The sequence below is a fragment of the Ctenopharyngodon idella genome, chromosome 2 (assembly GCF_019924925.1).
Source record: "Ctenopharyngodon idella isolate HZGC_01 chromosome 2, HZGC01, whole genome shotgun sequence".
Lineage (NCBI taxonomy): Eukaryota > Metazoa > Chordata > Actinopteri > Cypriniformes > Xenocyprididae > Ctenopharyngodon > Ctenopharyngodon idella.
In genome coordinates this window covers 17,693,941-17,707,461 of record NC_067221.1, presented here as the reverse complement: position 1 = coordinate 17,707,461, position 13,521 = coordinate 17,693,941, and the positions used below count along the sequence as shown (strand labels likewise).

Here is a 13,521-nt window from a genome sequence, read left to right as displayed (position 1 = left end):
TAAGTAACCATTACTTTAAAACACAATGACAGTAATATTTTCCTGTAAAGATTATGACATATTACATGAAATATAATTTTCACTACACATTATAAGGTAATTCATACTTTTTACTGGAATTATTTTTTTTTTTTACAATATTTTTATAATATTACATGTTTTTTTTAATTTAACATTTTATTGTATATGCAAATAAAATCAAGTTAATTAGTTAAATGTACAATCAATTTATAGCATTTCTCCATTCTTTTTTCTGTTCAAATGAAAAAACAAACAAACAAAAATAGGCTACAGCAGGTTTGCCAGGTTTTCACAACAAAACCCTCCCAATTGCTGCTCAAAACTAGCCCAATCGCGTTTCAGGGGGGTCCCATGGTAAAAATCGTGTTCCAGGGGGTAAAATCCACGTTTTTGGTGAGGTTCCCCTGGTAAAATTTGCATTCCAGTGGCTAAATATCATGTTATTTGGGGTCACTTCAACCCACGGACATGAAAAATGCCCCGCGGCAACAGTGTAAAAGTAGCCCAATTCCACAGGAAAACCACAGACTTGGCAACACTGAAATACAGTGTTAAAGTTGAGTTTATTTTCATGCTGAATGTATTCACACTCATAGAACTTCGAATGAGCTAAAACTACTTAGTTGCAGGCCAGTGTTGAGCAGAAGACAGCCACATGCTATTTAATTCAATGCACACTGGGTCTTATTCCCTGTCTGGGATGGTAATGTACTAGCATGTAATCTAATATCGACCCTTGTTTCACACCCCTACCAACTCTCATTTTCTCACCCAGACCCATATTTAAATAGTCAATGAGCAAGATGTTCTTTTGAACTCTTCTAAGCTTCCACAATTCATTAAAAGAACATACAGAAAGTTTTGTGGAAGATGCATCGAATTGGGTCAGTGTGTTAACGCTGAGGGCATTGGAACACCCAATTCAAAGAAATATGCAGCAATGGATGATGCTTACCTGTCCAAACATTTTCGTATGACTATGATGTGCGTTGCCAAGAAAGAAAGAAATAAGGTCTCATGTTTATTTACTACTTATTAAACGTAAAAAGATGTTATGGTCATCCAAAAAATGAAATTTCTTTCTTCTGTGGAACACACATAAAAAAATATTTTGAAGAACGTTGTGGTTCAAACCACATTGTACCGCACTGACTTTCATTTATTGATATGAATGAAAAACTTTTTTTTTTTTCAAATGATCTTCTTTTATGTTTCACAGAAGAAAGAATGTTGTACAGGTTTAAAACTGCGATAAGGGATGAGTAAATGATGACAGAATTTGTAATTTTGGGTGAACTGTCCCTTTAATAAGAAATAGCTTATGTCTGTGAAGAAATGTTAACGTGACACAAGTAATAGAGGTAGATTACCAGATATGACAGTGTACTTTGCAATCATATTTTTGAGAACTGCTGCACAAACGAAGACATGTTGTTTCTATCAGTTTTGAGTAATGTCTGTATGAGCATGCATGGATGGGAGAGAGAGAGAGCTTGAACACATACACAAAAACACTGCAGTGTTGCAAGAAAACTGTCAGAATTCACAGTGATACATTCATATTTCATCCCAGCCTGTGCCCCTGCTGTTCCCTGAGCTGGCAGTGGACCTGTTACTGAGCCCAAAAGCAGCCTACCAGTTTCTATCTCTGTAGGGAAATCTGTTTAACAACCTATTGGTTTCTTTCTCTCTCTCCAAGGAATTCTGTCTTTCATCCTGTGAAGCCTTTGAGCTGTTGGTGCTTGTAGGCTGAGCTTGAAATGCAGCCTATGCATCTATATTTAGTATTTACTGTAAGCACAAGTAATATTAATGAGCGGTGTAATGAACTGCCCACCGGCTCTCCACAGGTTCTTAAAGTGAGGATGTTCTGTGTCATTACAGATCAATTCATTTCTTAGTCAATAAAGGGTATGTGTCCCAGTTTCAACTGAAAACATTTAGTATTTTCTTAAAATTCGAGTATGAGCTTTGAATGAACTGAAAACATAGGCTGCCTATTATTGCCTTGGTACAGAATTGCACTGTATTCGTTTAAAACTTAGTCATAAAGTCATAACAAAGCTTAGTACGCGTTAAGTGCTTGAGTTCACGGTAGTGCAAAATAGAGATTAGTCACAGAGGTAGAAAAATACATCTATTGATTTTTGACAATTGAGTCAACAGGTATGGAGTGTAGTAACCCTTGTCTTCCCACACAAAGCGGGTTTTCAGCGTGTTATGGCATATATTGCAGTGCGCGCGCGGGCAGAGGAAGAGTTCATTCGACAGCTGGATGTGCTGCTTGGCTGTTTTCTGCGGAGAAAGACCTGTTACTCAGTTCGTGCTGCTTGTTGAATTGCGTCCCAGTGATGCGGAGGTGATCTTGTGGCGTTTGGGAATACCGTTTCGCATTTAAATACTTAACTCCCGCTATATTCAACGTAATGGCGCGAGACCGAGCCCAGCAACGCGTGCTTCAGTACCAGCAAACTCTGGTGAGTATTGCTGGTCAACGTGATTCGAAACGAGATGTTTTATCCGCAGAGGTGCGTACAAGTATGATTGAGTGAGTGTAAAACTGTGGATTTATTTGTGAATGAAATTACCCTTTGAATTGCTTAAGTAGAGGATAATAGGCTACATAAGTTAACGGCGAGAACGTAGGCTAATAGCCTAATTGTTGTAGGCCAGGAGTATAAAAGACGGTCGGTATTTAATTTATGTGTGTTGCTCGACATTTGTAACAATAGCATATGCCATTTCCAGCTAATTAAGTCAACTGTATATTGATAGGTGGTGGTTCTGTCGAGTCCACAATAACATTTGAAGCATAACTAATGGCATCATTTGCATTGAGTTCAATCATATTTCAAGTTTAAGGGCATCATCAAAGTCCCCCCTTCATTCCGCTTCATCCCCTCAGTACCCCTCCTACTCCTGCACTTGTGGACTAAATGTAGATCCACTCTGAATATTAATTGACTTATGCACCAGTTTCCCCCCATTTCTGTCACATTGTGATTGACAGCTGTACCCTGGAGCACTTGACAGGGATATCTCTATATTCAGGCAGATGTGAAGAGTAGGGGAACTGGAGAAGGACACGTTCAAACGGTCGGTATGGGGTACAGTCTTCTCATTCTGCGCCAAAATCCCCTGCTTCACCCCACCCACTAACATTCATCTATCTGAGCAAGTTTTTGCACTGTTATGACAAATGTGTTTGCATAATGAAGGTAGGTGTGAAGTGGCCGCACTCAGATCCATGTGTTGCATTCGTATCTTGTCTTTTTGAGTTCAGGCTATTTCTGAGCAGCCTTTCTCCCTGCAGGGCCAGACGATGTGTTCCACAGCGTCTATGTGTGTGATGAATGAAACTGGGACATTTTTTTCTGGCCCTGCTTTCCTTATCGGCGAGAGGATCAATACAGCGCTATACAAAATGGTGGCTGGAGACTTATGGTTTCATTGCCTCTCTCAACACCTTTCCCTTTGACCAGGGGTTGGGCCTCATTCTGATTGATGTCTTTATCATTTACTGTCCTCATGATGTGCTTCGCTGCACTGCCAGACATGAGTCTGGACACATTTGGCCAAAGGAGGATTAGTCTGTGATGTGTGCTTTTCCATGCCATGTTTGTTTTTTTTTCAGTATATGCACAAGCTCACTCTGTATTTTATTGTCTCTTTATTGTATTTCTCCAGGGATATTGCAATGCTTATGCTTGTGTGACTCACATTTTCCGAGTCTAAATGCTCAAATATGGCTTTCAGTACTGTCAGTTTTAAGAAATCTGGCTTTGCTCAGTGATTCATGTTTGCACTGAAACTCGTGATTGCACTGGCGATATGATCTTTTCAAAGGGCCTTTTAAATGGTCTTGCAGGTAAGGGCATCACAAGTGCAGTGAGTCTGCTCTTTAGTGGCCTTTTGTATCTTGCAGCTCTCGATTGCACATACCCACACTATTTGCAATTTATTTCCCCCCAGCGCAAAGAATCTATTTCTTTCGAAACCTTCTCATCTGCACTGGTGGTACCTTTGGAAGACTTTGCTGTATTGTTTAGAAGAAGGAAAAGAACCATGAAGCTTACTTTTTTGCTTCCTCAAGAGAGCCAGATGTGCTTCCACAAAGCTCTCAGCAAAAATAGCACGCCTGGGGACACTTTCCTCCTAGCTTTAGCACACATCACTCCTCTGTGTCACTGTGCCCCAACTGCATGGACCGGAGAGTCTCTGCTATCACCCTGTCTGATCATTGGCAGCATTCAATCCATCAAAAATCCATCCAGCATCTCTAGCTGAAATGCTGCAGCCCTAGCAGGGGTTTACATATGAGAACTGGATAAGGGCTGAGTAGAGATTACAGACAGGTGTCAGTCTGGATGCAAGCAGTGGTGGAAACCAGGTGCACATTATTTCCATTGAAAATCGTAAGAGTGACTGTTTACTTGTCTGAGAGGATGGAATATTGATACTGCTAAAGATGGGTTGAGTAAAATAGGGATTGAGTTTGCTGATGAAACTGGTCAGAGGTTCTGTTTACACTAGTTAAACATTGTTTTAAAACGAAAGCGATCCTCTTCTACACTAGCGTTTTCACAGCGTTTCAGAAACTATCTCCGTCTACACTACACGACTGAAAACGCATGTCACATGACTGTTCATGCACACTGGGCATGCCGTACAAGTGTAAACAGTTGCCTCTTGCGCATGTAGGCAGCTGCAGTATTAAAAAAAATGCTAAATTTAACTGCAAAATGGCTGCTTAAAACTACAACAAAGCCAGCAAAGATTGCAGTTCAGTCTCCATGTTATTGTTTACACTGTCGTCAAGGATACGCAGAGCAAACGTGGGCAGCCATGCCATTGATTTTCAAAAGTCTCCATTTTAGTCTGTTTATACTAAAATGCAACTCTGGCATTTTCAAACTAAAACAGGGTCTGCAGCGTTTTCGAGGTTCGACAGGCGTAACTGTAGCAAAACTTATGCGTTTTAAAACGAAAACGCACTAGTGTAAACAGGGCCAGAGAAGTCAGAGAAGACATTAGTCAGGCCTACAAAAGCAGTGGTAATTAAAGGAATAGTGCACCCAAAAGCGACAAATGATGACAGATACGTTTTGTCATTATTTACTCACCCTCATGTCATTCCATTTGACACGTTTATGTTTTGTGACTTCACAGAAACGAATAGAGAGTCTCTGTAATGGCGTTAAGCGATAGTTTGAAGCGCTTGTCTGTGTGAAGACTGCGCAGTGTGCACGAGCGCCAGAACTCTTTTGTGCCAAACAGTGGCATTGTCAGCAAGCACTCAGCATGATTTCAAAAACAACACATTCCAGCGTCAAATCTTATTTAACACAAACGAACAAATTGCTAACTAGAGATGTTTCTTTTGTATTAGATACATCCGTGCCACAAGATGTTTCAAAAAGCGGTAGGGACAATATCGACCATGGCAAAAAGTGGTGGGGACATGTCCCACCCGTCCCATCTGAAAATTACGCCTATATGGTCATACAGCTTCAGAACACGAGGATTATAACCAGGGATGTCGCGAACATGGTGTAAGGCCCAGTGCGAGTTAGTGGACGTGAAGCCCAACCCCGAGTCATGGGCTTGCAGAGTGTGGCAGGCATATGCTAGGACGCTTTTCTATTTTATCTTATATACATGAACACATTTTAACCACTAATAGCATGTTAAAATAAAATTAACATCTGTAATTAGGCTATACACTATAAGTGAAAGTGAATTCGCTCTCCCGTTCCTTCAAAAATACAGTGCGCATGACGTTAACTATGCATAGAAGAAGATGGATGGAAAGAAGCTAGTTGGGTGAGAGTGAAAACGTAAAGTAGTAATGCAGAGGTGAAAAGGTTGAAAAATTACGTTATAAATTGGGTATTTAACAAATAGAATTAATAAAATATTGGTGATTATTATTCCTGTAACAGACAGTGAAAGAATATCGATGGAGACGATGTCAGTAAGGATGCTACCTTTTTTTTTTTTTTTTTTTTTCTTTTTTTTTTTTCCCCCCACCCGATCATGTAAAGAATGAGGTTTGTCTAGACAGTGTCTATAAGATTGGTTAAAATTGCAGCTCTGCAATGATAAAGTTATTCCGTTATAGAGGCTTGTTGGTATTCAGCTGCTTTGATATGTTTGCTGTTTCTTTATTTTTACTGCCTTATGGAATGGAATGTCTTTTTTAACCCTTTGACGCGTACGATCACACAGGTGTGATCAGCCTTGGCTGGTCCCTGGAGCGTACGATCACACCGGTTTAGCTGGCGCTAAACCAGAGCCGGACACGCGCAGCGCTTTTCATATCACAAATATGCAGTGTTTTCAACCACATAATGTTTATTTTAGGTTTCAGACATTTAAATACACATAAGTACTAGCAAAACAATACATTTAGAGTTTGTAAAATACACACTGATGTCTATAGAAGCGGAAATAACATTCCTTTTCATTATAATTAGACAACACGTTTTATTCATATCAGATACACATTGTGAAAATAACTTTAAAGTTTACTCTATTCTTTCCCAGTTCACCAACTCACTTACTTTCATGTACTTCGGGAGAAGTGGATGAATTCACGTGTTGTAAATCCAACAGATCTGATTCTCTGTGCGGCGCAAACTAACATGGCGGCGCCCATCGCGCATGTATCTCAACTAACGCGATCATTATAAAGGTGTTTAAACAGCAAAACACATCCACTTGCTCATATTTGACAATCAGAATATTTCATGCTATAGTTAACAAAGTTGTGAATATTTTGATTAAAAAAGGAAAAATGAAATAAAAGCAGACCATCAATCATACAGCGCTGAGGTGTGTTATGTGACAAGCAATGACGCGTCACCATGGAAACAATAAAGTGATATGTTCTAAATAACGGTCGCCTTGGAAAAACTCACGCTGGGGACTCAGACAGAATATTTTAAACTTGCGTGCGAAAGGGTTGAAATAGAAAGGATAATTGTTTTTAAAGGGTTAGTTCACCCAAAAATGAAAATAATGTCATTTATTACTTACCCTCATGTCGTTCTACACCCATAAGACCTTCGTTCATCTTCGGAACACAGATGAAGATATTTTTGATGAAATCCAATGGCTCAGTGAGTCTACTATTGCCAACAATGTCACTGAACCTCTCAAGATTCCAGAAGAAACAGTTCATGTGAGTACAGTGGCTCTACCTTAATATTATAAAGTGGCGAGAATACTTTTTGTGCACCAAAAAAAACAAAATAACGACTTTTCAACAATATCTAGTGATGGCCAATTTCTAAACACTGCTTCATGAAGCTTCGAAACTTTACAAATCTTTTGCTTTGAATCAGTGGTTTGGAGCGCCAAAGTCACGTGATTTCAGTAAACGAAGCTTTGTTGCAGTTTGATACGCGATCCGAACCACTGATTCAAAACAAAAGATTCGTAAAGCTTCGAAGCAGTGTTTTGAAATCGGCCATCACTAGATATTGTTGAAAAGTCTTTTTTTTTTTTTTTTTTTTGGGCACACAAAAAGTATTCTCGACACTTTATAATATTAAGGTAGAACCACTGTACTCACATGAACTGTTTTAAATATATCTTTAGTACCTTTTTTGGATCGTGAGAGGTTCAGTGACATTGCTGGCAATAGAGGCTTCACTGAGGATTTCATCAAAAATATCTTAATTTGTGTTCCGAAGATGAAAGAAGGTCTTACGAGTGTGGAACAACATGAGGGTGAGTAATAAATGACATTATTTTAATTTTTGGGTGAACTAACCCTTTATGTATGAAATTTTAGTAATGGAGAGAGATTTTACTCTTAAATAAAACGTTTTTGAATGATATTGTTGTTACGCTATGCTGTTTGCATTAATGCAATATCAGTAGACATTGAGGGGGACACACGTAACCAATATTAGATATTCTTGATGCTGCTCTGTTGCACTGTGCCGCTCTGCATGTTGTTAGGATGACAAAAATTTAAAATGTTACATTTTTAGGGTGGTCCGCTTCGGCGGTCTAACAGTGCGTGTTCCTGCGCAATGCTTCAGTTTTAATGGTGCAAGAGTTCAAGGTAAGGTATAGGCTAGCTAAACATAATAAACTGTTTTATATGATAGAAATGTTAAACGACTGTCAGCAATGATTTTGAAATTAACAAATATAGTTTATGTGATTTCATGTAATTTGTTTGAATGTGACGAGACAAGAAACATTAACATTAAACATTAGGCATATGATTAAGAGTGAATGTGTGCTTATTTTAAAATAAAAAGTATGCTATTATTTGCAAATCATTACAATTAATTCTAGTTCTTTTACTATTTTATTCTCTGAAATCCCTTTAAATCCTAGGCCACAGTCCTTTGTCAAATTTGATACCTTTGTCAAATTTTGTGAGGCCCTGTGCAGTCGCTCACCTCGCACAGCCCTTGCGACGGTTCTGAGTATAACGCAAAAGCCACATGGATTATTTCATTTTAAAGCTTGAAAATTCTCCCTAACATCTCCTTTTGTGTTCCATGGAATGAGATGGGTTGGTATGATAGATTTCAAGTAAATGATGATTTTAATTTTTGTGTGAACTGTGTCTTAAAACTCCCCTTCAGATTGAGCAGTGAAGTTGTGTGACCCCTGGTTTTGACCTTTTAAGGGTGTGTTTCAAGATTGAGGATATGCAATAGCAGATGCTTTTAGATAGCTTGCCAGTTTCCACCATCAAGCCGAGGAGGATTTCGGCCACCGATGAGATCAAAGAGTGTAGATGTGTTCAGGATACAGGTCCTACAGTGTGACATCAGCCTCCCCACACATCACCAGCATGGTGCTTGCAGTCACAGACATGTGATTATGCTTTTAGCACCACTAGAGGATCTTTACAGTGCATTTACTAAAGCAGGAAGATGGTAATGACCTCACACTTTACCAACAAACATGGCAAGAGAGAGATGTAGGGGTGGGAAGTCTTTAACAGCCAATGGTACTGCCTGCGGTTTGGTCATGCATGGATGTAAATTGATCAGCAGTGTTCATACGCTCTTAGATGAATATGCTGAAGAGATATGCTATTCATCACTCGCCACAATGATTTGACTACCTCATTTATGATTTTTTTTTTCCACAAATGAAGCAATGAATAACCTTAAGCAGGCAAGGCAACAGCTCTAATGACAGCCATACCTACTTGATTGCAAAATGGATTAAAGAAGGCAGTTTAATCCCACATCAGCTTTTAGTCGCATGATCTCCATCCAAGCATCTGAAACACCATTTGGCCCTGAAACACTATAATGTAATAGAACACCTCAGGTAAAGATATTACACATTTCTTTAATATTCTTCATTCTGGCTCAATGTCAAATCGGCCCACACCAGGTGTGGTGGATTGCAGAAGAGTCATTAGTGTAATGGGATCAGTGCCTTCATTTTTATTTTATTTTTTTCTTGCAAGGGATGTTTTGGGGAAACAGGAGAAGTTCTGGTTGCTGACAGAGGTTGTTTTTGTGAATCTTTTGGCTCTGTTAAATGCTAATCCAATACATCCTTTGCTTTCCATTATATATATTAAAAAAGGTTTGACATGGAGGATCTAAAACTTGTTTTGCTCATAGAGATGTGACATCAAATACCCTGACAAGGGAAAGGAATTTCCACAAAAAGGCTTGATAACATCCTATCAAGAATATCTGGAAAATTATATCTCTGAGGTAGGTTTTGGTTTACTTGAAGTTTCTACCTTGTTATGACTACAGAATAAAACTAGAGCTTTGTATCTTTCTAAACTTTGGGGTCAGTAAGATCGTTTGTCGTTTTTGAAAGAAACTGATACTTTTATTCAGCAAGGACACCTTAAACTGATTAAAAGTGACAGTAAAATCATTTTTAATTTTGCTGAAGATGTTTCAGGTATGGCTGTTGTTTGAACTTTCTTTTCATAAAAGAATCCTGAAATATATTAAGCAGCACAACTGTTTTCAACATTGATAATAATAAGAAATGTTGCTTGAGCACCAAATTTGAACATTAGAATGATTTCTGAAGGAAGGTCAAGAGACTCAAGACTGGACATTCAGCTTTGCCATCATAGAAATAAATTACATTTTAATATATATTAAAATAGAAAACAGTTCATTTAAATTGTAATAATACTTGACAATATTACTGTTATTTTGCTGTATTTGTAATCAAATAAATGCAGCTTAAGCATAGAAGAAATCTTACTGACCCCAAACTTTTTAACGGCAGTTCACATTGGCGTCACTGGCGAGTGTTTTTCATGTACACTGCAAATCCTTTTATTATTTTAAATAAAGTCATGGCATCAACATTTGTTTTTGATCTTAAGTTTTGTTCTTAACTCAACTGGTAGAGCATGGTTCTAACAACTCCAAGGTCATGGGTTCAATTCCCAAGGAAAACACATACTAGCAAAATGTGTTGTATGTGCCTTGAATGCACTTACTTTGGATACAACATCTGTACCTATAAAATACCTAAACATCCTTAAACAACGTAGTTTTACTTTTTACTTGGTTTCCCATAGGAAAAATGTTTTCAAACATAGATGTAACCAAGTTTAGTGAGGTACTTGAAAGATATCTGAAATCAATCCTTGATTTTGCCTCCCAAGTAAATGCATCCTGTTTAAAGGATGTTTAGATGTATATTTTTACTGAAAAACAAGATGAATACTTAAGAAAATTATTTTTACAGTGTATACATGCTTTAATTCTTTGTTCATGTGCTTATTGTTTCCCACGTTCACTGTACAGTTAGCTAAGCTGAAGACACTTTCTAGGATTTTGCCATTGGTAATTTTCTATCTAAAACATTTTTTTTGTAGATTGTAAAAACAAATAAGTTGTAATGCAGAATCTGCAGTCTTAATGTGACATGCTCAGTGATGGCCGACTAATTGCCATTGCGATGCATCTCTGAATGAGTTCTGGTAATGTCAAAATATGTGGGTCACATTTCTCTGGTGTGACTTCTCTTATGACACCCATCTAATGAAGAATGAAGCACAGCAATTGAGGAAATTATCTCTGTGTGTGTGTGTGTGTGTGTCTGTGTGTGTGTGTCTGTGTGTGTGTGTCTGTGTGTGTGTGTGTGTGTGTGTGTGTGTGTGGATACAGACCAAAAGAGACAGAGAGAAATAGAGATGTTTGGTTGAAATTACTTGTTATCTTCTGACTTGTTATCTTCTATCTTTTTATCTTCATGTATTCTAAAATACAAGTTATCTTCTTTCAAAATTATGTTGAATCTGCTTTGAAGAATGTCTTCTTTAGCCTAGTCAATGATTCCAGACACTTTGGCTTTGGTTTGAGCAGCCCATTTCAATTTTGCGTGTCAATACGGATGTCAGAATGTGATGGGGACTGTAAAATGCCCAGTCATGCCTGTCAATCATGACCAAAGTCTTAGCTAAGATGCACATTGTAAAGTTGACATAAAAGATGTCACACAGTCTGTTGACATCATGCAAGATCTCTTTGGGGTTATATTGCACATTCTGACAAGCAACAATCAAAAAGGACAGCAAAATTTTTGCAGTACAGCCATATTTAATTGCAGTGGCTATTACATTCCATTCAACCTGCAGTGGAGCGCCGCACCTGCCTTAGCGACGCAGGACAAGGCACTTGATGCTCTCAGACGGCTGGCTAAAGGCTCTGAGGCAGAAGTGGTAAAAGGTTCCATTTACACTCCAAAACCCTTCAGAGAGATCTTTGCCACAGGCCACTCATATCCACCTGAAATATTCCTTGAGCTTGTGTGCCTGTGGGTCTGTTTGATTAGCATACTTGCTAGCTGTGTACCAATAAATGTACAGGTCAATGACATATAAGTGTCCTTGATAAAGAGGAAAACACATTACAAGTTCTTAGAAATCCACTCTTTGTATTCATGTAGGGTTCATATGGTTTAAAAAAAAAAAAAAAAAAAAAAAACATTTATACAATTTTCAAGAAAGGAATGCCCTATTATGCCCTTTTTTAACGTCTTGATTTTGTTTTAGGGTCTACTAGAATAGGTTTTCATGCTTGAATGTTAAAAAAAAAACACCTTATTTTTCACATATTTTACATTGTTGCAGCACCTCTCTTCCCATTCTGTCAGTAACACTATAACTGCCTCTCATTTCAGAGGCTGCATCCTCCGGAGGTCACATTTGAAGGCTTTTCTTAAATGAGACAGCCTTCAAATGCGACCTCCGGAGGACGCAGCCTTTGAAATGAGATTCAGCTTATGTTTAGTTTGTGTCTTGATGGAGCCCCTCCTTCCGAAAAATGCATTGTGCTCTGATTGGTCGGCTGGACCAGTATGTTGTGATTGGTCAACCACTTCTGAGGTTTTCGGAAATGTCATGCCCCTTATAAGCATGAGTTTCAACACACTATTAAAGGATTAGTTCACTTTCAAGTAAAATTTTCCTGATAATTTACTCACCCCCATGTCATCCAAGATGTCCATGTCCTTCTTTCTTCAGTCGAAAAGAAATTAAGGTTTTTGATGAAAACATTCCAGGATTATTCTCCTTATAGTGGACTTCAATGGTCTCTCCAAATGGTTGAAGGTCAAAATTACAGTTTCAGTGCAGCTTCAAAGGGCTTTAACCCTCTACCGCACGCATTATGATAAATCTATAGAAAAAAATATTTGACTTTTTCTTTTCTTATAATGGCTTAACTTGCTGTAAAAAATTTGGGAAAAAAAATATTATTTTAAGGTACTTTATTATATGTTGCCCTATGGCAACAACGTACAATAGTGGAAATAACTTAGAATAAGTGTAAGTGGATATAGTTAATTTTTCCTCAGAAATGTTGTTTGTATTGAATCAGTTGGTGCTATTATAAGCTTTAGCAGTAATTATAAACAACACCTTTATACATATTTTCCAACATCTTGTGCTTTTATTTATTCCATTCTCTTTTGCTGGATAATGCTTTATATTCTTTGAATTTCATTACGTTTTTCATGAATATTACTTAAAGTGCAAATTTAGACAGTTAAAAACAAATATAATACTGTTCATCATGTATCATAAAACATTGACATAAAACCAAAAACATTGCAGTTCATGAAAATTCAACATTACGCAATCTTATGAGAGGAAGGTTATGAACATGAACCCCCCATAATCCTTGAAACCTCACCTTTTTTCTGTACGAAACTTCAAAAAGCATTTTTTAAGAGGTGAGGCACAGGTACACATCACATTTGGTGCACTTCACCCTAACAATACACTTACAGCCACTTGCACCTGCCTTTTTTGAGACACCATGGTAGGCCAGTGGTAGGTCTGGGCCAGTAGTACTGGCTGTGGTGGCAGTGGGCAGGCAGGTCTCCGATGTTGATTTAATCCATAATACAAATGCCATGGCAGTCCTTAACATACGACTAATCAGCATTATATCACTAGCATTAATGTTGTTATTGTTACAGCTTAACAGACTGCAGCTGACCTTTGCTAGCTAGCTAACCTATCACAAT

The 13,521-nt window shown here is 38.1% G+C and overlaps 1 protein-coding gene across 6 annotated transcripts in view; it reads left to right on the top strand.

Moving 5' to 3' along the window:
• The window catches only part of clcn2a (chloride channel, voltage-sensitive 2a), a 61,005-nt gene that overhangs the window by 1,732 nt on the left and 45,752 nt on the right, over positions 1 to 13,521 (top strand). For 2 of the 6 annotated variants that reach the window (XM_051880946.1, XM_051880940.1), the window contains exon 1: positions 2,257 to 2,549. The exons of 1 other annotated variant lie outside the window; for it this stretch is intronic. In XM_051880946.1, the coding sequence (XP_051736906.1) occupies positions 2,448 to 2,549 (102 nt within the window). In that variant the 5' untranslated portion in view covers positions 2,257 to 2,447. Of the gene's footprint in view, positions 1 to 2,256; positions 2,550 to 13,521 lie in introns of those variants that run through there. 3 more of the 6 variants (XM_051880955.1, XM_051880971.1, XM_051880963.1) reach the window with 2 other exon arrangements.